Here is a 24,359-nt window from a genome sequence, read left to right as displayed (position 1 = left end):
AATCAGTCAGCTTTCCTGTTCAACTTTATTACGTAGTAGATATTGCGAAAATAAGCAAAAACTACTACATAATAAACTTGAGTTTCGTACAATTCGGATTACTATCAAATTATAACAGGTTGTTTATTTTGGACAAAATTAGAAATATTTCTAATTCTAAAATCACCTGCAATGTATGTGTACTTTAATTCATTTTTTATCCAAGCTCATATTTCGAATAACTAGTATGCAAAAAAACTGCACAATTAAGTTTAAATACAGACGTTATTTAGTAATATTGAACCCATAATAACAATAAATTAAAAAATGTTCAAATTTAAAATTTACAATTAGCGACCAGAAATTTATTCAAATTATAATTTAATATACACAGTTGGACGTAAATCATCATCATCGTCAATCGTCGCATCGAAATACAGTCACTTCATCAAAGCTATTTTATTTGTACAAAATTCATTTGTTCTTAATTAATCACTATACGTGTATGCACAGTAGTTCCACATTGCATGAATTGAAGTTAGTCAGTTAGTTAGTTTATCAGGCATATTCCAAAGACCGCGTACTACGAATTCTATACAAGTTACTTTAACTATTCAGTAGTGATCACAATAACTCGAAAAAGTCAGCATTTAAATTTATTTTTAATTAAAGAGATCCATAGAGTAACATGATTTCATGGAGTTATAATATAGAATAGTGAGCACAGTCAATCGATCATTAATAAATGGAATTCCTTGGTAAACTTCAATAAAATGGATCAGCCACGCATATGTATAATGTTTATGTATGTAAATCGTAAGGGCGAGGGAGGGAGGGGGGAAGGGGGGAGGGAAGGAAATACAACATTAGTCATCGATATACAAAAATTGCGATATTTTTGGCAATTTAAAAAAAATTGAGCTAATCTTAGAAAACTAATTCTTACGTAACTGGACAACAAAATCCAGCTGTAACATCGTTAGTAGGATTTTAATCGTCTTTATGTTGATAACATAATAGCAAATATGCCTACTACAGCTGTGATACTTCGCTTAATATTTCATTTGTGAGTTTCGTTCGAACAATACAAATATTTATTATCCTTAGTTTGTCCATTTATCGATATAAGATCCGTAAAGCACGAGAGTATTAGGGATTACAGAGTCTGCTAATAATACTTCAACAGAAATAAACCGTAAATATACATACACAAATAGCAAAACTTTTCCTGTAATCATTCCACTTCCGTCTGTGAAGCGGATATCAGTCAGTTCTTAACTCGGTGGATCGGAGTCGACGACACATTAACGAATTCTACGGAATCCGCGGATTGACAGTAGTAGATTAAGTAGGCTCGAGTAATCATTTGACAAATGGAAGATGATTGAATAAATATTGAAATATACGTACAGTGAATTGGCGTTCTGCAAATCCTACAATTAATCCACTTAGTTTCCATTAAAACTACAGCGATATAATTTTACGTTAGCTATCGGTAGTCATAAATTATGATTACGATATATTTTAAGAAAGTTTTTGCAGCCAATCACTTTGTCCCTAATAATATGTCATGAAGGTAAAAGTTGTAATTAAGTAGTTGTAAAACTAAACAGTTATTATAAATTATTATGATTATTGTGATTTAAATTATTTATACTCCTAATTTTTTTTACATTAAAACTGATGCAAGTATATTTTGAGAAATAAATACGCAATATATTTTAAAGTAATCGTTCAACCGCTCGCATAATCATAAGAAGGTTCGAAAAAAAAAATGCTGAAATATCAAGTTAGAATATGTAGAATCCAACCTATATACGACGTGTAATAAACCTAATCAACTTAAAATCTATCGCCTGACTTATCGTTGTCAAGATAAATAATTTAATTACATGATTTGGGTTTTATACTTTACTGTTTTTTCCATACTCGAGGATCTGCTTGTGATAAAAAAGGAGGTACCTGCAATATTTTATTTTAATGAATAAAAAAATTAATTATTACACAAACATGCGTTCGAAATTTTATTTTTACTCAAATTCAACAAGGAGTCTTAATCTACTTACCCTTCGCTAGTTAACACATCCTTCAATTTTGCCCTAGTTATTAGATGATCGTCACATTTGAACCACTGATCTCTCTGCTGTCTAATAAACGCTGTGTAATGACCAGTTTCCAACGATCCCTCGTGGTTGATAACAGCGAAGAGCGAATACCTGTTATCACCGAAGGCAGTGTCTTCGCCATTTTTCGGAAAGCTATCTATCGTGGTGTTGTTATTACCGTTTCTTTTATGAGACATAAAAGGAGTCATGTCCAACTGTTCAGGGAAGGCTATAAAGGTCGATATCTTTTTATCCTGAATGCTAGAATGTTCGAATCTCTTCAAGTGAAAGCTGGCAACAATGGGTAGCTGTTTCATAGTTAATTGTTTTGTGCTTTCCTGGTAAGTTTGGCAATTACTACATTTTATCTTCGCACTTGATCCCAAGTGTTCGGCACGTGTAAAACGTTCTAGGCAGTCTAATAACGAGGTAGGTGGACCGGAACTGTCAGGCCCCGATGCTCCAGCAGTGGGGCCCAAGTCCAGGGAGATGTCCCAAAAAGGATCAATCGTAGTCGATACTCCACTGAAAAGTTAATTATTATCAGTTCACTTATGCGATCGGCCATTTTTTTCGAGTGCCGGTAAAGCCGTTCACATCAACGTCAGCTTCGCTATTGACCTAGGATAATTGATTCTTGACTAAAGTATATTGGATCGGTTGACGTGGAAAGCTTGTTACCCTAATCGGATTTGTAATATCAACCTAAAACCCTTCCTTACTTGCACGCTTGGCAGACAACATCACTCTGCAATCCTCCGGTAAATATTTGATCTATAATACAATTACAATGATGAGGGTTGTCTTTGACCAAAATAGGGGCAGCCTCGCAGTGCCTGTGGAGTACATCTAGCGTTGCAATAAAGAATTCATGTGCATCTTGCTGTTCATAGCCAGCTAAATGCCTGGCGTGTGTCCAAATTAGATGAAGCAGTTTATGAAGTGTCAAGGGAGCCTTGTTGCCGGAATAAAATTCTTGGAAAAGGTGCGATACTTCACAAACAAGACAACGGCTTGGCTGGGGACAATGATGTCGATCAGCTAGAAAATAGTCCCGAAGAAGAGGCGTATGTATCAACGCCTGCACTATGCAGTTCATGAAACAAGTACTACCGAGGTTTATCAGACCTCTCAGACCTGAAAAATTGTTTCTACATATATTAAACAGTCAGGAGTGTGGGAATCGACTCTCAATATTTCCTTACCTATAGTGGAATTTTCCACGATACGTCGACGTCGTGGATTTTTTCTCAACAAGTCCGCCTCAACTTGCGTCGGTTCCCAGGCTCTATAAAACTCTCCCAAACTAAGTGACCTCGCCGACTGGCTCCACTGTGACTTTGCAACCGCTGTTAATTCCCTGTCGTACACGTAGTCCCCACATTGGAAGCATAATATGTTGCCGTAGCATAGATCGACGGCTGTAATTTCAAATTCAATTTCTTTGTATATCGTCAAGTAAGATTATCAATTTCACTTATATTTAAATATGCTATAAAAGAGTTATGTACATCACTGATATTTTCAAATCAAAACCCGTTCAGACAGTGGAATTTTGCAATACAGTAAAAACAAGTAAATTACAATGTTTCAGTAAGACAAATATATATTCAACGTCTGTTTAGTTATAGAAAAGTTTGTTACTTAATGCTAGACAGTAAATAGTTATAATAGTTTATTCGTCCTCCGGCTATAAATAGGTCCCTACCTATTTTAATACCAGCAACAGCCCTTGAAATCAGAGCAAAGTTAAAATTGTGTAATTTATAAGATAAACAATATGAAGTCAGTATGAAAAAATATCCTAAATTATGCTCAAAATATACCTATTTCTATAAATAAATACTATAGACTGGGTATATATGTCCCTTCTACGTGCTTCGAGTAAAACCTGCCAATATCCTATTAATATTACAGGCATGTGTATCTAATTTTCTGTCATCATCTTGGGTATTTGTTACATAATTGTTGTTCTATTCTTATCAAATTTTTTATTTTTCTATTTTATTTTTAAAACTGATTGCGTCGAAATTTGATTTTTATTTTTTATCAACGTGAGAAAGAGGTACTGTATCATTTATGGCGGACGAGATGTGGAATAAACTTGATATTTTCTAAATGATTTAGATGAAAACCTGGTTCATGTGACAGACAATATTACCTAGAAAATGTTTTTTGGTCTTGGCATGTTCTTGTATGTGTCCTTTCGAATAACAGCCAAAAAAAATGCAGTGCAAACACGAGTGAAGGCGATCCTTGTAAGTTTTACAGGTGTGACACAAGCAGCTCACTGCCTGTAAAGAAAAGGAGAAAAAGAATAATAATGACAACCAACGGACTATATCGCTGCTTATAATTTGCTGCTTACACTTAATTACTGTCAAAATTATGACTACGTTACAGATCCTTAAAAATTAAATATTTCTTTAATAGGATACTTGAACTGATTAATAATTGGTATGATTCGCTTCACTTTTAATTTTAGTGCGGGTTCAAAGAATATTATGCAAATAAGAGTTTCTTTTTTTTTTATTAGTAAAAGGATAGTGAAATTAAGATACAAGAATAATTATAATAAACGATAGAAATGCATTTATTAGACCAGAGATAAACGGAACATAGCCTGAGTTCTATCAACAAACAGATGAATCAATTATATTATCTAATAGTACACCGTAAATGATTATCTTATTTTTATTTTAATGACTAAACAACTAAATGTCTCACAATCAGCTCACAAATTTCCTTTCTATTATCTTACACTGACTCATATTGCCCGCATATGATTATATTTTTTCTTTTTGATATGATACATTATCGACAATGCACAGTCATTTGCTCTCCTCAATTAACTGAACATTAATATGAGTAGCTTGCACATGTAATGAAATTATGAACATCATAATCAAAGAAGATTTGTTTTAGATTTGTACTGTTTTTTATGAATAAAATCTTAATTTATAGCTGATCACGTGTGGCATAATTTTGTTAACAATACTGTGTCATGATCATCTTGGAACATATAAATTGATCTCAATTTAAAAATTGAACTCAATCTTTCTGCGGTTTAATTAATTTCTTTAATAAAGATTAATTGTTATGCATTTAGTTATACGTTGATTAACATTATTGATTTTCGACCAATAGATGACAAAAAAAATGAAATAAAAAATTCCATCCATGAGATATCATTTTTGCAACATATATATCGAGTTAAACTTCTGCTTTGTACACAGTCATAAATGTGGTATCGGTATGTGACCCATGCATGCACACCATTTTTTGAATACAAGGAACACATATTTCACAAATATGAAGAGCAAGTATAGACGGCGTTATTATAGCGTGTAAACATAATTTCGTGTCAGGCAAAGGAATATAATGTCCACACCTGTTCGACGAGTGGAAAAATTCGACTGAAAACGAGAAGAAGCGACAGGGGAGGGGGGTGACATACAGGACGAGAAAAAAAGATTCGCCGTCTATTACGACTGACGAGCAAAATGATTGCTAAAACAATATAGTCATAGGTATATCAGATAAAAGGTATGATTATAATAAATTGAAAATGGTAAGCGCTGAAGCGACTGCAGGTCGATCGAGAAATTGAGAATATGCAAATTAACGAAAAAGAGAAAGAAAAAAGATTGAAAGATCAAGGAGTGGAAAATTCGGGAAATATCGGGACACGAGTAGGAAATTTGCATTAAATCTTTGAGAGTCCGTGATTTCTGATAGGAATTATGATAATCATTCGTTTCTTTCTGTAATACACAACGATAGGAAGAGAAGCGAGTAACCTCACTTCTAGTATTTCTTATACCTTGACCGCAGTGTTAAAAGAATGACACCGCGAATACTCTGACATTGAGCAAAATCCGTGGATCTGGTATTTACACGTCATAGTACGCGATGAGTGTATGATATATTGTACGTTTTTAGTAATAACGAGTAAAAAAAAACGAAGGAATCATCGTTATTCTCAGCATGACCAAGTCTCGACGTATATTTGTATTTTTCAATTATCATCAGTTTCGATTGAATAAAGAAAATGATTTTTTTATCGGGGGTTTTAGTCGGATGCGAGTAGCGTGAGACAGGCGCGTGTCGGTAAAGTACGAATTCACACTCGTAGCTATCTACCATGCTGGAAATGTGAATGAACAAGAGTGTGTGGCATAAGTTTGAATGTCGGGTGAAGTTAGGTGACCGAGGAGTAGCTGTGGCTGTGACACCGGACGATCGCAGTCCGCGACAAAACACTATCGCGATCGAGCGTGTTTTGTTTTCTGTCGTATCTGAGAGGTGGAGCAAAACATAGTTGATTCAAATTGCCGTGACAGACTGATAGTACAATATTTACCTTTAGACGTACACACATAAGTATATTCGGGATGGTGGAATATATTATTTGTAAACATAGATAGGGGGAGGGGGGGGGGGGGGAAGGGAGGTATTCCACACTATTATCAGTATCTCTAAAGGTTTGGAGATGTGTAAAAAGATGTCGCACCTTCCTTACGCGTGCCTCGGTCGAAGTGCTGGTCACGAAATAGGAGTGTATTACTTTGTACGGCTGTATCCCCTTGGCTGCTTTGAAATTATTCAAGTGTATGCAGCCATGATCGCTCATCTCAATATTGCGGGGGCTTGCTCGTTGTTACGACGGTTTCCCGAGGCGGTAGTAACGTTACCGATGTATCCTCAAAAACCACTAAAATATCAGAAACAAACCGACGAATTCGAGTCTGTAACCACGGGGCGTAGCACGCTCGCCAGTTCGACAGCGTGCGTGGCGTTGACATGGAAAGTCTCGGTGAGCCGTGATGTATCCAGCTCAATTGTCGTTAATAAAACAGTGGAAGCGTTTCGATAACAATATACTATCGTCAGATATCTATGAAATATCTATTTTTCGTCCACGTTTTCGACACCCGAGAGGCAACGGACGCCAGCCGGTTACTGCAGCACCGGTACTCGTCGCCATCGCTCCCTCCATCTCCGTCTCTCTCTTTTACTCATCGTCTCTCTCCGTCGCTATACCGAAGCTATCCTCTTTCTCTTTTTCTCTCTTTCCCCTCCAACCAGCGCCAGCCGACGACAGTAGCGTAACATACGGGCTCTCCAAAACTACTCGCCATCGTATTACGTGTTCCAATTTCGCTAGCCTTTACTTCTCATTCTCGCGATTTTTCAACTAAAATTCAGAATTTTCTGCAATTCCTCGATCGCATCCGCGATTTCAACAGTTTTATGAAAACTTTTCCACAAATCAAATCCCTAATTATTATATCTTTGACAGAGAACTGGTATATGTATGAACATGAACAATGGGATAGTTGAGAAGGTGCGAGTTACTAAAAACTCGCAATAGAAATTATCAACGACCACACAGCGTGTAGTACAATAATTCTCATAACTGCAAATGCAATTCGCTGTTGGTCGGCGACAAAGTGAAGTGCAAATCATGCCTACGCACAGATCGTACGATTGGTCGATAAGCATAAGCTTATAAAGACATGTACACGTGTTAGTTTTTTTCATTCCCAGCCTGCGTCTCTCTGTATCCCACTTTTTATACCCAGCCAACGTTTTTTTTTCATCTCGTTTTTGAGGGTAAAATTTTTTCTACGGAGCAACCGTATCCGGTCACATCTGCGGGGACGTGAAAAGGGGCTCACGGATACCCCAATCAAATTTCTCGTGGGTTGTCCCTGATCTGTCCTTCCACCTCCCGGGTACCTGCTGTGGTTTTTCGTAACAGCTGCGCGCGATATGCATTCACGTCCTTTCAAAGCCGCTTCGCAGGACATTGCGGTAAATGCCCGTCCCTGTGAACTGAGAGAAGAGTCGACTGACCACTACGTTCTGAAATGCCCGAAAAGGAAGAATTGTGGAAAGAAAAATGTCCATCATCGCCAGCCTCTGAGTAAATTCAGGGCCTCCTAATTCGTCGGTCGTGGAATTGTCGTAATTAAGAGATCCTCCGCCACTCTTCAACGGTCTAGACGCTCGGACTGTTCCCTGGCGGTTTTTTCATGAATTTATTGGCGCTCGTCGCGGTTTTTAGGTATATAATCTCGCAGGATAATAAGTTGACTTACCGACGGTAAACTGCTACCAGCAAATGCTATCGGCGCGACCGATAATCTCGAAAATGTTTATAACATACACGATATTTCAGAACGCTGGATTATATAAACTATTGACAGGCGGGATTATCCAAGTTTAGTCGTGACTCACAACTGTTTTGAAACAGGCTAAAGAATACGAATTTTTCTCATCCCAGGAGTTTGTTTTTTAACCAAGCGGTTGACGCTGAAGGTGGTAAAAAAAATTTCTCCCACTTCAGCACGCAAGCAAAGTCATGTCGAGTTAAAATCGATCGCATCATAGCCTTGAATGACGCTACAGCCACGAATGCAATTTCACCGCATTATACATTCTGCACACGTATAATAAATCCGCAAGTACATAATATTCCAATTAGGAATAGCCTATTGAGGATTGAGTTGAGTTAGAAAAGCTTTTAACGGCCATAGAAACCACGTTATGAAGCAACTAAACCTTTTGTGTTTAAGAATAATGACTAATTCTACAACAAAGACTCGAGCATAAAGTTTAAATTTAAATGTTTCAGGTAATTGAACTACCTATAGTAAAATCGTACGCTTCTTGACCATCTTATTTTCACTGTCATACGAGAAATTTATTATCATTCGAAAGGATGGGTATCCAACAGTTCCATTTGTTTCTGAAATCGTTTGCCAGAAATTTTAATCCAACGATTGTAAAAGTTGTGTTTTCGAAATTGAAAGAAACAGCTGGGGTACAAAATATGCGTGTATCTTCTATATTCGATTGTTTATTCGTATTATAGCATACGTATAATTACGTATAGTTTGCGTAATCGTGAACAGCAATTACTATTACATTTATAAGTACGAAGCGTATACGAAATTATAAATTAAATTGTGATCACGATCATCATCGAATTTTTATAGGATTATCTTAACTCTTGTATCTTTGACTTCACGTTTCTTATCATATAATAAATAGACATATATTAATATTTTTATAATCTGTAACTTTTATGCATAAAAATATATTAACTCTGCTTTCCCAATAAATAAATATACTATATATAATATTACGATAAGACTGATGTCAAATTTTTCTGGAATTCAAACAAAATACCCTTGCTTTTATTGAATTTCAGTTGTATAGAGAAATTCAATAGAAGAATAATTTCAATCTCAATGATCAAAGCGTTGATGCTAATTGCAAGTGATAAACATCGTGCGTTGCATACGCCTTTACGTAAACATTTACGGAATGAATATGGCCAATGAAGATCAGTGTCGTATTACGCGTAGACACCTTACAGAGCTTCGAGGACTGGAGCGAGTGAAATCACCAAGGACAAACCACGAGAAATAATACATTTTAATTAAAACACGAAACTCCATATATCAAATGATAAATCTTGAACCTGAATACTGAGCAATACTGAAGTTGAAAAAAAATTAATCAAAGTTAATTGTTACCAGCATAATTATGATATCTACATTGAAAGAGTCCAAAAACGATTATCGATTTTCTTCAGATACAACGGATCGTCAGTGACTCTGGATAATTATTATTACCCTCTGCATGTGCGCATCACTAAAATTGCATACCTGATTGATTGATTCGGTACTTCCGTTGCTTCCATTATTTCTTGGTAGGTATCAAACGCTCAGATTATCCACGTGTCCGGCAATCTTTACTGCAGTATTTCCGATAAATCGCCCGTCCATTTGCTTAAGTAAAACGTTGTCACTTTACGCCTTTATATGTATAGGTATATTTACCCAGGGCTGGAATTTATATATATATTATAATACGCACAAGTGTATACGTATGTACACACACACATTTACGCGGTCATGAGTCAAGTAATACGTGTATCGCATAGCTTATTTGCAGTTGTAAAACTGCGCGCGAAGATTTTGCAATTCATTCAAGAGCACTCTCACGCCTGGGAATATATTACGCCCGTACGAGCAGTGCGAATAATAGAAATTGAAATATAAGAGTAACTATTAAACTATTTCCCAGGGCCCCGCCAGCCTACTAATTATTTATACGCAACTTTTCAAACTCGGTTAGATTATACGGTACAAAAATATACTCTGCAACAATTTCCGGGACAATAAATTGAGGGTAAAAAAAAAGGTGCGCTTCATACAATGTCATCGGGTTTCCGATCTGTCGGGCCTTTTTGCGTGAGGCGTGACCCGAATCGGCAAGTTTGTCCAGGGTGTGGCCATCAAAGTAAATTTAGCTCTGTTTTTTTTTTTAATTTTTTTTTTTTATTCTCTTTTTCTTTTCGCAGTTCGCACGAGTCTTCTGCACGAAGCGCGAAGACTTAATGAAGTTCGGACCTGCCCGTTGTAAATTAGAGCATAAGGATGAATTGGTGGAGAGGTAAATATGTGACCATTGATGTTACACGATAGTCCAACCTTGACCTACAGATTCAATGATAACATTGATATTGAAGTCACTCGTTGCATGACCGTAAAAACTAATTGAACGATGTTTTTCGCGTGTTAAATATAAACCGCATAATTATATTGTATGTATGTATATACACTATAATACAACCTTGTAGCTGGCCATGAAAGATCATAATGTTTATCCTTTTTTTCACATTTATATTTATATACGTATTGACGTTGCCTTTTTTCTTTAAGCATTAAAAGTTTTCTAAGTATGAATCCTCGTAACTATAAGCATATACGTTTTTACTCGTCACTCATCACGTATATTTGCGATATTTTGCGCGGGCAAAGGCTGCTGGAGCCTTGGAAGGATACAATTAAGGTGATTAACGCGTATGTGTTCGGCTCTGTTTTTCCCTTTTTTCTTGTTACGTAGTTATATGGAATAAAAGTAATGTTCCCATCATGATTAAGTACGTGTTTAATATTGTGAATTTTGGCAATGTCATCGTTTTACTGGGCAACCGTCCAAATCGGTTGGAAACTAATAAATTTTTCTTTAAATTTCAAATCATTTCTCTTTCAGAGGATAAACTTTTTCGTTTACAATGCTTGGGCTTTTTTAGTTTCTGCACTTGTAGTTGAATAAAAAATCTGAAAAAATTAAGGCTACTGTTTCAGAGTTGGGACAATTGTAGAAAATGTTTTTTAACAAAATCATAAATGGTTAGGATCAGACTTTAGTGGTATAGTGGTGGGTGTAGGATAACGGATCATTGCACACAAACGCGGCACATTGATGGAATCTGACATAAAAGCACGTTTTTTAAACATCGGAATAGTTGCAGCTGCTGAACCCACGCATGAAAATGATTACTCATACCCGAAAACAGACATTTGAGTACAATTTCTTATACCTAACAGCCTATGTAATATAGGTTCATGATAATTACACTCAGATTTTTACATTTTTTCAATTTGTCATCACCTGCAATTAATTCTACAAAATTAAAACAGAACTCTCTTTGCCACGCGCCCTATAAATCTCCCTCGGAGAAAGTAAAATAACTGTGTCAAAGCTGTCGAATCAATATTTCTTATGATACTAAATTATCCAAATTTTTTAACGTTTACTAATTATACTTGCGCATATACTCATCCATACTACTGGTTAATATATTAGGTATACTTTAATACATGACAGGTCAAATGTACATATTATGTAAATAAATTTCAGCATGTGATATTTGTATATCATTGTTGGGAAACATTGAGTGATTTTCGTCAGGTGATGCGGACGATAGTCGCTTCTGTGAAAAGAAACTATCGTTGTTGGGTTGTTTTTTGACAACATTTACAAGTGAGATGACAATTTTACAAAATAAACAAAGCCCACGCAACTGTAATTGAATTTTCCAAAATCTTGTGCTTGATTTGATTGAAATATCATTTGGTTGTAAAAGCCCTGTCAATAAATGAATCCTGAACGAGAATCATCAACATCAATGTTATCATAAGATGATGTTCCGACTTATCCATACTGTTTGTCTACTTGTCACCGATAAACTGGAGAATCAGCGGGGACCGATTTACATGAAACCTGCGCCAAATTGTTCCTTAGATCTGCCCGAGTAACATAGGCTACATAAATTATGCAAAATGGATCCAATTAGTACTATATAATATACATAATAATAAGTATTACAGCGGTACAGGAAGAATAATGAAAGCAGAGTTTTTCCGTAGCACACAATCGTCGAAAAATGATAAATCAGCAAGCGACGAAGACGAGGAGAATGGCAAATGCAGTGGATATAGCGATTCGAATTTGACCAGCAGCGGCAGTGATTATTGGAAGTTCCGGCGCAGTGCCGTTGGGGAAGTACTGATAACTCTTCTGCATAACGTTACTGGATATGATTCTGTAGTTAATCTCATTTCCGTTAACCTTATTGTTCAAAAAGTTCTGAAACCTGTTGGTGACCCACCAAAGTCGACCATTTTCATGAAAAGCGAAGGTATCGGGCCACTGGAGGAGCTGATGATTCCTGTACATTTTTCTCGGCCCACTAGCAAAGATCTGATTAGCCACGGTGTCCCACATTGCGATGGCGTCGTCGGCCAAAAGACCGTAGTAAAGAACCCCGGTGTTTGACATAACCATGCCGCTGGTCTGGGAAGTTTTTCTACCCACGTCAACCACGTACTTCTGGACATTTCGTACAGAGCTGTTTTGCAAGACCTTGACCGGAATGGCGTAGAGATGAATCGAAGAGACCGACGAGTAGTAAAGCGTCCTGTTTGGTTCAGGAGGCGAAAGAGCGATGCCGTCGATGTTGATGGGCTCCTTGACGGTGGTGTCTGACACCACAAACGTTATCGCGTCGGACTCGGCCTTCATGGAATTATGAGTGACCTTGTGAGCCTTGTTGTCCTTTAGAGAGTAAACTATGATCGCGGGTTCGGGTCCACTGTCTGATATATAGGCGTACCCGCCATCCTGGTGGTCGAGAACGATGTCGTTCAAGTTGGAAGAGTTGTGAGCAGCAATCTCTTGAGGGAATTCGATATTCCTCAACACCGCCCCTCCGTTCTCCAGGTCCAATATCACCAGACGTGGCGGACACTTTGTAGCCTGGTAATCGGCCATCGTCTCTGTCCGTCCAGTGTCCAGGACCCACATTCTACCCTGAGGGTCGATCTCCATGCTCTGCACTGATTGGAACGCGTTGCAATCGCCCGCCAACTGCATGTCCCAACTCGGATAAGCTTCCAGGTCCGGACTGGTGACGTTCTTGGCCTTCGTCGCAGACAATGGAATCCTCGCAAGGGTGACTGGAACTCCACTCTTCCGTCGGGGTATCGTCAGATAAATGTAATCCTTCCACAGCTTTATACCAGATATAACATTGTTTGCCGCTATATACGAGTTAGGAGAGTCTTTCACAACTTCATTGTCTGTCACCCGGTCACTGTACTTTATGACATTCCATTGGAAATTCACTTCCAACGGTGGATATTCTGTGACTACGATCGTCAGCAGACAAGCTAAGAACGTGAGCCTGATCATTTCAACTTTTGAAATGTAACGTCGCGAATGCAGAACAGAAATAAACTGTTTTTTTTTCGGTGTCTTCAGAATCGTAACGGTTCTAATCGAAGGTTATTTTCGGAAGATCTGTAGAGGGCCGGGTTTTCCGTTCGCTGCGTTTCTCTCTTACGGAAATATGCAATACGTCGAACTGGTCGATACGATCGCCTCTCAGAACAACTTTATCAAGCCATTGCAGGCCTCACCGATTCGCGCACTTTATGTTATAAGCCCAGTGGAGTACTATACGCGTGCAGGACACTATTTCCCCGAGCTTCTGAACCTCTCGTTTGAAACTTGGTCGCTTCTATAATTAACTTTGATTATATATACGTTCACGCGTTAGAATTCGTACCGTGCCAACTATTGCCTAATACAAGTCACCGGTATTCAACTTGATTGCAGATGTCGCAGGCCTGAAATCTGGAAGTGGAGGATCTGCTATGAGGTAAACGATGTCCGGCTTAAACGGCTTCCGCGGTTTAACTGACGAAGACGCGGTACCGAAGCCTCCGTTCTCTGCAGCGCCCACGTTTCCGGTCATCCCCCACCGTTTCCTTCCTACACACCCAGTGCCGATCAATGATCGACCTTTTGGAACTGCACGTGTTTCAACGATATACGTTAACCAATCCATTATCATCAAAGTTCGACAGAATATCTAGGGTCAAATCATTGGCTTTATCTTGGGTTGATGTGTAAGCAAGCACATTGAAGGTACCTATTGACCAGCGTAAAAGCTTTCATTGCACCAAGTACAACCCAGCGTTTGAAGACTTTTAACGATATCTCTTGGTTCCTTCCCAACGTTTTCTACTTTGTCCGGGGATTAAAGATTTGTGCAGTCGACTTTGAAATATAGGCCTACGTGAGAAACACTGAAGAGTCAAAAATGTTATGTTTGACAAAAAGTTCAAGCCTTATAATAATCGATGCTTTTGATATTTAAATAATGGAAAAATTTGTCATCGATTGTTGTTTGTAACGGAATATGTACTCAAGATTTGAACTTTGCAAGGGTTGAGTTCGCCTTAAATCCGCAAGCTTTTATAAAAGAACTACCAATATGACGCTGTAAGTATTACGATGAGTAAGAACTTAAGACGATCCATCGGCTGGAGACCGCGCGTATTATTTGATTACTCGGGAGTCGAGGCGTGGACGCATCTGGCAATATTCATGTATTTATTGTTTTCTAAAGCACGATCGCGCCATGGCTAAGAGCCAAATAATTTATTTAAAAACCAGAAACTGTTTCAAGGTGAAAACCATAACCCGTAGCTCACGTATCTATAGATATGATGGCAAAAACTTGATGGATTTATTCTAAGACATATTCATTTCAGAATGTAATAAACACAAACGGTTCGGTGAAAAATCTTTGCTTTTTTACTGAGATAGAACCGCGCACAGTGACTGCACTATTCGTTTGTGGTACTTGTTTTGTCATTCTAATGTTAACAAAATCCGTTTAATAGTTCGTCTCGAATCCGGTATACAATATTACTGTACACTGAGCTATGTAGTTGAAAATTGGTTAAGAATATCCCAAAAAATAAATTTAGGGGGCACAAAGTCGTACTTTGAAGTTCAACTAACGATCTTGTAGAAGAAATAGGCTATTTTCTTTAAAAATTTTTGTCATATTTAGGTCCAAGTTGTTTGATTTTGGTAACGTTTTCAGAAAAATCTGATATTTGATATTACACACCTACGTCCGTTTTTCCAAATACTTGCAAACGATTTTTTAGGCGACAGTTTGCTTTTAACGTGGTTTTAGAGTTTTTTTCCAAGTTTAACGTTTTTGGGGAAAAAACAATGTATACCTATAGGGCATTCCGTTTACGAACGGTCGTATCTACCAAACAATAATTACGTCAGCCTTAAGCAGAAAATAGGTAATTACGTACAACACGAGTTTACACAGCGTTCATGGAAATACCAGTATAACGATCCCACAAATTGGATTCGACAGATGAATAAATACAACGCAGAAATTTTATATCCATTATCACCGTACACTAAGGAGGAGTGCCAATTACAGCCTGAAAGCTCGAAACTCTCTCGCGGAGATGAGATATAGACCAAACGTGTCGTAAAACAGTCGACTTTGGTTGCGCTAAAATTGGGTTGAATCGATTTACGACTCAACTGCCGTTTCCCGCGCTTTTCTGCGTATACACCCAGTACGTGTATAATTGGTGCGGCAATTTTACACACATTGTTGTGGCTCTTTCCGGGTGCATTATGCATCCAATTGGAAACGAATAGGCCAATGTATGCGTTTCAACGACTTACTATTTAAGCCCCTGGGCCAAATTTCTAATTTCTAATCATGTTTGGTATGCCATTTCACGCCTATCAGTCAATCATAACAGGGGAAAATCACAATGATTGGCACATATAATTCACTGCAGTTTTCACACTCGGAAAATTCTACATGCGCTTTACCATTACCACGCAGCTTTAGGATTTAATCTCTGCGTCTTGATTATCAGGGTGTGAATTTGAGCGTCCGAAAATAGTTAACAAACATCTCGAGCTTGATGATGCGGAAGTTCAAGTTCGTGCAAGAATGCCTTCCAACTGTCCCAGCGATGGATGCCAAACTGTCTTGTTCGTGCGTAATTATACGGGCAAACGAAATCGAAGAGCCGAAACCCGAAAGTGGAAATTCACGACCCATGGTTCCGGTGGCAAATGAATTTCGCTTTGCTACGCGCGTCCCGCATTCTACTCCTACACTCTCCACCCATTGCATCGTTACATCATCGTCGAAGAACGAGTGCCGAAGGTGTGCACACATCCCATTCCTATCCCATTGGTCGTCGGATACGATTTACTGGTCATGGATTTTTATGAAAAACGACCCGGCCGTTGTTACGACTCGGGCACGAATTTATACAAATTACAGTACACGAAGGCACGAAATGCCAATAAGTCCCCCTGCAGAGGAATTTTTTCTTTTATTCAATTTGATATTCTCGTTACCGTAATTGCCGTACTTTACGGTGGCAAAATTTTCGTCAGCGTTATTTTTACGCGGATTATAACTTAGCGGAACAGCGTTTCATCGCAACAGTCTATAATTATTCAAAGAGATAACCTTTAGCACGTAGATTGCATGAGTTTCGGGAAATAATAAGCACTGGAATGATATGAGAATGCCAGCGTGATGCAGGAGTAAAAAAAAACGATCTATGCGCACATGATCCATCTGCTTCATTTTTTCAGACTTGAAAAACTCTAATCATCTATACATATATAATATTCATGGTAATCAAACCCAATAACAATTCGCAATGATTACGCCAATGATTAACCTTTTTTAAATCTGAAAAAATCTGGCTATTAATATATTAATAATTATAAACTGTCACGGAGAGACAAGTTTCCGTTGACGATGAGTTGTAATTTTGCGTAAAAATAACAGTGACGAAAATCTTTTGAAAAATTATTTTAAATTGATTCAAGTTTCTGCACATTTAAATTATTTACAGTACGTGAATCGATTTAAAGAAATCTCGAAAACACGGAAAGAAGCTCGCGAGCACGACGGCAATGAACCTGCACATGTTAATTGCAAGTAATGATGCTTACGTCTCAAAGTAAACGTTGAAGTAATGAGAATGGCCGATGAAGCTCATTGCAAGTGTGGTCAGTAGACTCTTTATAGAATTCCGAGAGCCGGAGCGACGAAAATTATCTAACAGGAATTAATCACGAGCAATATTATTCTTTAATTAAAAAATCAAACTTCAGATTCTATAACGAATATCATATGGTTGAATAATTAATATATCGGGGAAAAAAAACGTTCAAACAAAGGTATAATTGGTGATTGTTTAATTGTAATATCTACATCAGAAGGTCTAAGTATAAATTAAAAAATTTCGCAAACGACCATTGATTTTCAGGTACAACGGATCACCAGTGACTGTGGATGATTATTATTACCCTCTGCACGTGCGAATCACTAAAATTGCACACCTGACCGATTCATACACTACTTACTGTTAGTAGGTATAAAATGTTCAGATTGTCCTCGTGTCCGACAATGTATGCTGCAGCATGTTCGATGAAGTCACCTGTCGATTTGCGCATATGGTGACGCCTTGTCACTTTACGCTTATACAATATTTGATATGCTGCAGCGTACGCACAAGTACGTTGGAAATTAATCTTCATACGCATCATTTGCGTGTTTGCGTGGCCACGAGTCAAGTAGCACGCGTATCGAACGTACAGCTTCTGTTTAATATAAGGTACGTATGTCGTATAGTCGGTCTACGTGTATGGAGCCGAGTTGCGTACGGTTGTAAAATACTGGCAGAGGTCTTGAATGAATTATTCAAGAGCACATTCATCATTCCTGAGAAATTTAATACCCGCACGAGTTGTGCAAATCATAACAAAGAAATTAAAAGACTCACTAGTCAACTTCGTCCCAGGTGATTACGAAAATTTTTCGACTCACTTTTCGATTAACGTCTAATCCCATGCATCTGACCAAGCTAATTCCGATGAGTTATTACTCGTTGAATCTAATCTGAGGTGTGTTTCACCGAAGCATTTGAGGTTTCGATATCATTCGAAACCATTTCGTAATCTTCGAAATCACGTTGAAATCAATAATATTAACATAAAATTCTAGATTAATAATCGTAAATTTAATCATTGGTAGTTATGAGAATTAATTTAGGATTACAGGCATCTCTTTTTGAACTTGAATATCTCTCGTAACCGTTCTATAAGATGTAAATAATCACTAAACACTAAATGATGGTGTCAATTTTTGCTCCGGTGAAACAGGCCTTGATCTAATCGTAAATCGAAGCAATTATTTGAGTGTAGATATAACACGAAAGGTGTGAAAATTTACATTTTACTCGTGTATTGCACACCAAGGGTGAAAGCGTAATGAAGTTAGACCTGTTAGTTGTAAATTAGACCGTAAGGATGAATTGGTGAACGAGTAACGACGTTGAAATATTGGTTACATCATATATAGACCAACCTTGACCCAACGGTTTCAACAATAAAACTGAATCAAGTGTCTCCTTGGCCATAACAAAGAATGAAATAATGTTCTTCATGGATCGAATAAATCACATAATTACATAACACGCACAATTCCAGATTCAAGAACGTTACGGCTGGCCATGAAACATTACGCGGTCACTTTTTCACACACCTGTCCACGCTTTAAGGGAATCAAGGCTATTATCAGCGAGTCGATGTTCCTAACTACGAACAAATAATATACCTATGTATTCGTTTATCACATACATTTGTGTAAATTTATGTAGGCTCAAGTAGATGCGTTGGAAGAATATATAATTGGGTGATTAGCGCGTGCGAATTGTGCGTTAGTTTCGTTTTTTTTTTCATTTTCTTTTTCATGTGATTGACTACAATAAATACGTTTCCAATATAATCGTTTGATTTCTCAAATGCTAGCAATATCGTCGCGATTTGTGGATTTTCTATTTCCTTCTTCGTATAATTTAAATATATACAGCTTTTCTGTGTTAACATATATATATCGTAAGCTTATTCTTATATAATTATATTGACAAGGTGCTAAGTTGGGACGAAACGTTCTCTTTTCGCCAGTCGTTTGAAAAACTTGTGCCAAAAAGAAAAAAATAGAACTCGGGAGATTGTCCTTTGGGTCTAATTTTAAAAGGTCACCGTCGAAATTCGACATTGTTCTATTTAAACAGCGTGGGAAAGACACCGTTTTTTTTTTTTTTTTTTTATCATTATAACGTACTGAAATTATCCGCATTTAACGATACGACGTTGATACTGGAAGCATTTTGCGGAGAAATTTTCAAAATGAGCTTTTAAAATTGGGTTCAAGAGACATCCTATAGAGAGGATGTTTGGCCGTATACGACAAGTTTTCCAATCGAACTACCCAACATATTTAAGATAAGATACATGTATATGTGACAGACTTTTTCTTATACTTTTACTAACATATTATAGTATAATATTATTCGTTTTTCCTGCGAACTATTATGCTACGTAGCGTGGTTACATAAAGCAACAGGTAGTTATAACGAGGTTTCCGCACATGGTAGCATACGTGTACAACTAGCGGATTATCCTAAATATATGTGGAAACAAATGGAGTAATACGTGAGCGCAGCATATCGACGGAATGTAACATAGATGCACGCTCTGATAGATTGGAATTGATCGTGACAGCTGAATCCGCATGCAATCGGTAACTAATACTGGAAAACTGACTTTTAGGTAAAGCACTTACATGACAGTTTCACAACACAATTTTCGATACCGATAACTTGTATAAAATACTACAATTATAACTGCAGGTCGCAGCTAGAGAGTGTGAGTGGACGACTATCGGGCTTCGCCATATCGGAAAAGAACTCTAAATTATAATATTTCCAACTCCATGTCATCCCAATTTGATCAACTAGGAGCTGTCAAAATACTTTGTGACGGTGTACCAATTATTGGTACAAAGTCGGGCAAATCGTAAGTGAGACGATACTGGATTCATGCTTTTTAATACCCGTTTATATTTGCGAACGAGCATATTGTAAGTATAATTTTCTGACGTAGGTTCATCGGTGTCGTATAATTTTAGTATACTAGGTATAATTAATGTATAACATGTACAATATATATAATATAACATACATATACGTAATACGATATTATAGTTGAGTAGGAATATTAACGTCCACGGTGTTTTTTCGTCGCACGGAATTGTTTAACGGAAAAAATTAACACGCTAGAAAGACGAGAAGGATGGTAAATACGGTGGACATCGCGATTCGAATTTGACCAGCAGCGGCAGTGATAACTGGAAGTTCCGGAGCCGTGTTGTTGGGTAAGTACTGATAACTCCTCTGCATAGCGTTACTGGATATGATTCTGTAGTTATACTGGGTTACATCGACCTTATCGTTCAAAAAGTTCTGAAGACTGTTGACGACGCACCAAAGTCGAGCCTTTTCATCGAAACCAAAAGTGTCGGGCCACTGGGTGAGAAGATGATCCCTGGAGATGGTTCTCCGTCCGGTAGCGAAGGGCTGACTTGTCGAAGTGTTCCACATTGCGATGGCGTCGTCGGCCAAAAGACCGTAGTACAGAACACCGGTGTTTGACATGACCATACCGTCGCTCTGTGAAATTTTGTTGCCCAGATCTACGACGTAATTTTGAACGTCGATTATCGAGCTGTTTTGCAAGACCTCGACGGGAATGGAGTAGAGATTGAACGAAGACAGCGGCGAGTAGTAAAGCGTCCTGTTTGGTCCCGGGGGCGAAAGAGCGATGCCGTCGACGTTGACGGACTGGATGACGTTTGTGCCTGCGACCACAAACCTCACCGCATCGGGTTGGGCCTTCATGGTATCGTGGGTGACCTTCCGAGCCTTGTCGTCCTTCAGGGAGTAAACTATGATCGCGGGTTCGAGTCCGCTGTCCGATATGTAGGCGTAGCCGCCGTTCTGATGGTCGAGAACGATGTCGTTCAAGTAGGAAGAGTTGTGGCGAGCGACATCGTCGGGGAATTTGAATTCCTTCAAAACCGCACCTCCGTTATCCAGGTCCAATATAACCAGACGTGGCGGACACTTGGCAGTCGGATGTTCGCCCATCATCTCGGTTCGTCCCGTGTCCAGGACCCACATTCTACCCTGAGGGTCGATCTCCATGCTCTGCACTGATTGGAACGCGTTGCAATCGCCCGCCAACTGCATGTCCCAGCTCGGATAAGCGTCCAGCTTCGGCTTGGTGATGTTCAAGCCTCTCTCGTCCTTCACCGGAGTTGACGGTGTCCTTGCAAGGGTGACTGGAACCCCGCTCTTCCACCGAGGTATCGTCAGGTACATGTTATCCTTCCACAACTTAATACCAGCGATTGGGTTGTTCTCCGGTATGTAGTGGTAACGAGCGTCCTTTTCGGAGTATTCCGGCGGCCAGTTGTAACTTATGGTCTTCCATTGGAAGATCACTGAGAACGGCGCGTGTGCGACGACAAACGTCGTCGTTAGACAAGCGAGCAACGCGAGCCTGAGCATTTTATCTTTCGAAATGCAGGACCGACTCAAGTTGTCTTTTCTTATACTTCTGAACAGATTTACACTATACACGATCAATGCACGTTACAGAATAATTTTACCAAGACACTGCAGGCCTAACCGACCTCTTCACTCTGTATTATAACTCGAGTTGCTATGTAAACCCGCACAGGACACTTGTTTCTTGCCCTTCTCGAACCTCTCGATCTTGTAACTTGGTCCTTTCTACGGTTAAATTCAATTCCGATTATCTGTAACCTCGCACGGGAAAACTCGTACCGTGTCTCAACTGTTATCTAATACATATCACCGGCACTGAGTTTGATTGCAGATGTAGGACGACCAAAATCTGCAGGTGAAGGGATAGCTGCGAGCTAAGCGATGTCCGGCGCAAGTGGCTTCCGCGGTTCAACTGAGAAAGACACGGTACCGAGACCTCCGTTCTCTGCAACATCGTTTCTCACATGTCCCCCCACCGTTTTCTTTCTCATACGCAGTTGCAATCGAGGGTTAGCTTTGGGAACCGAACATGTTACAAGGCATAGGTATACCTCCACGTATACATCACTGCCTGATTCGACAAAATATCCGTGACAAAATTATTGACTTCATCTTGAGGTGAGGTGTAAGCAATCATATACGAGGTACCTGAACCATAAAACCATTCATTGCACGAATTACGTCTTTCGGCATTAATGTCTTCAATCTCGATAATTGCCCAGTTAATTTGTGACCCTGTCGCTATCAAGGGATTGGAGGTGAAATTGTATAAAAGTGAAGGTCATTTAAGATGACTTTTTTGCTGACAAGTAGTGACGATTTTTCGTTGCCTTAGATTATTTACAGCCGGTTTTGAGTCGATTTATAGTTCACTTTGTGTTGCTTGGTAAGCGAAGAGCGCTACATGCACCAGATGACAAACCTCTGGGCAAAAGAATTGACAATTAAACGTTGTGAGCATTGGAATGAGTAAGTTCTGGAGGTTGGAAACCACGCGTATTGTTTAATTACTCAGGAGTCGAGGGGCGTGCACATCTGACGATAATCAAGTATTTATCCTGTTCATTTTTCTCACGCGCGATCGCGTCATGTTTACATGCCAAATATAAATTAATTAAAAAGTAGAAGCTACTTCCAGGTAAAATCTGTCATCCACACATTTCGTATCCGTATGAAATAAAAGTAAAAAATTTAAATACGCAGATTAATTTGAATAATAATTTGTTTTGGCTCGAGAGAATGAAACGACGCAAAACCACAACGACGGTGGATAAAAAATAGCTCATCATGTACGAAGCAAGGTTGCACAGCCTTCGTAATGATACCAGTTGCGACAGCGTAAATCAGATTCAAAATCCGCACCGCACAAACTCAAAGTAAATTGTTTCTCTGTACGAAGGTGCCTCGATTTCAGATAAAAATTCCAACATTCACTTGTGACTGCCGAGATGAGTAACGGCCCCCGGAATGAAATAGCAGTCCATAGCTGTGCTAAAACTGGGTTGAATTGCTAGTTTATGAACCCCGACCTGCAGTTTCCCAAGCTTATCCTCGCACGCTCGGCCTTTTAATTGTTTCGATAATTTCACACGCACTGTCGCAGCTCTCTCCGAGCACATTATTCATTCGCGTCGAAGCGAACGAGCCACCGTATACGGTCCAACTGTTTACTATTCACGTCCCTGGGCCAAATTTCTAATTTCTAATCATGTTTGGTATGCCATTTCACGTCTATCAGTCAATCATAACAGGGGAAAATCACAACGTTGGCACATATGATTCACTGCAGTTTTCACACTCGGAAAATTCTACATGCGCTTTACTATTACCACGCAGCTTTAGGATTTAATCTCTGCGTCTTGATTATCAGGGTGTGAATTTGAGCGTCTGAAAATAGTTAACAAACATCTCGAGCTTGATGATGCGGAAGTTCAAGTTCGTGCAAGAATAACTTCCAACTGTCCCAGCGATGGATGCCAAACTGTCTTGTTCGTGCGTAATTATACGGGCAAACGAAATCGAAGAGCCGAGACCCGAAAGTGGAAATTCACGACCCGTGGTTCCGGTGGCAAATGAATTTCGCTTTGCTACGCGCGTCCCGCATTCTACTCCTACACTCTCCACCCATTGCGTCGTTACATCATCATCGAAGAACGAGTGCCGAAGGTGTGCGCACATCCCATTCCTATCCCATTGGTCGTCGGATACGATTTACTGGTCATGGATTTTTATGAAAAACTACCCGGCCGTTGTTACGACTCGGGCACGAATTGATACAAATTACAGTACACGTAGGCACGAAATGCCAATAATTCCCCTTGCAGTGGAATTTTTTCTTTTACTCAATTTGATATTCTCGTTACTGTAATTGCCGTACTTTACGGTGGCAAAATTTTCGTCAGCGTTATTTTTACGCGTATTATAACTTAGCGGAACAGCGTTTCATCGCAACAGTCTATAATTAGTCAAAGAGATAACCTTTAGCACGTAGATTGCTCGAGTTTCGGGAAAGAATAAAAACTGTAACAATGCGAGAATGCCAGCTTGATGCAGGAGTAAGAAAAAAAATATAAGCTATACTCACACCTACACTTGTTCTACCCACTACATTTTTTTTTTTTCACAATTCTAGGCA

At 38.7% G+C, this 24,359-nt stretch overlaps 3 protein-coding genes across 3 annotated transcripts; all 3 read right to left on the bottom strand.

The window, feature by feature from the left end:
• Positions 1-315: 315 nt before the first annotated feature.
• LOC124297327 (ubiquitin carboxyl-terminal hydrolase 22) lies at positions 316-9,179 on the bottom strand. Its single transcript, XM_046748245.1, has 6 exons — positions 6,598-9,179; positions 4,246-4,378; positions 3,290-3,505; positions 2,807-3,221; positions 2,046-2,609; positions 316-1,941 (listed from the first exon to the last, which is right to left on the bottom strand). Exons 1-6 carry the CDS (start codon positions 6,715-6,717, stop codon positions 1,884-1,886), a joined length of 1,506 nt encoding a protein of 501 aa, XP_046604201.1. The 5' UTR covers positions 6,718-9,179; the 3' UTR covers positions 316-1,883.
• Positions 9,180-9,324: 145 nt separating this feature from the next.
• LOC124297336 (major royal jelly protein 1-like) lies at positions 9,325-16,226 on the bottom strand. Its single transcript, XM_046748256.1, has one exon. The coding sequence runs from the start codon at positions 13,638-13,640 to the stop codon at positions 12,342-12,344; it is 1,299 nt and encodes a 432-aa protein (XP_046604212.1). The 5' UTR covers positions 13,641-16,226; the 3' UTR covers positions 9,325-12,341.
• A 1,266-nt stretch (positions 16,227-17,492) lies between these two features.
• On the bottom strand, positions 17,493-22,150 carry LOC124297335 (protein yellow-like). The gene has a single exon (XM_046748255.1). The coding sequence runs from the start codon at positions 21,722-21,724 to the stop codon at positions 20,423-20,425; it is 1,302 nt and encodes a 433-aa protein (XP_046604211.1). The 5' UTR covers positions 21,725-22,150; the 3' UTR covers positions 17,493-20,422.
• Between the last annotated feature and the right edge of the window lie 2,209 nt (positions 22,151-24,359).

This window comes from Neodiprion virginianus, chromosome 2 (genome assembly GCF_021901495.1).
Source record: "Neodiprion virginianus isolate iyNeoVirg1 chromosome 2, iyNeoVirg1.1, whole genome shotgun sequence".
Taxonomy (NCBI): Eukaryota; Metazoa; Arthropoda; class Insecta; order Hymenoptera; family Diprionidae; genus Neodiprion; species Neodiprion virginianus.
This window is presented reverse-complemented; position numbering and strand designations above follow the sequence as displayed.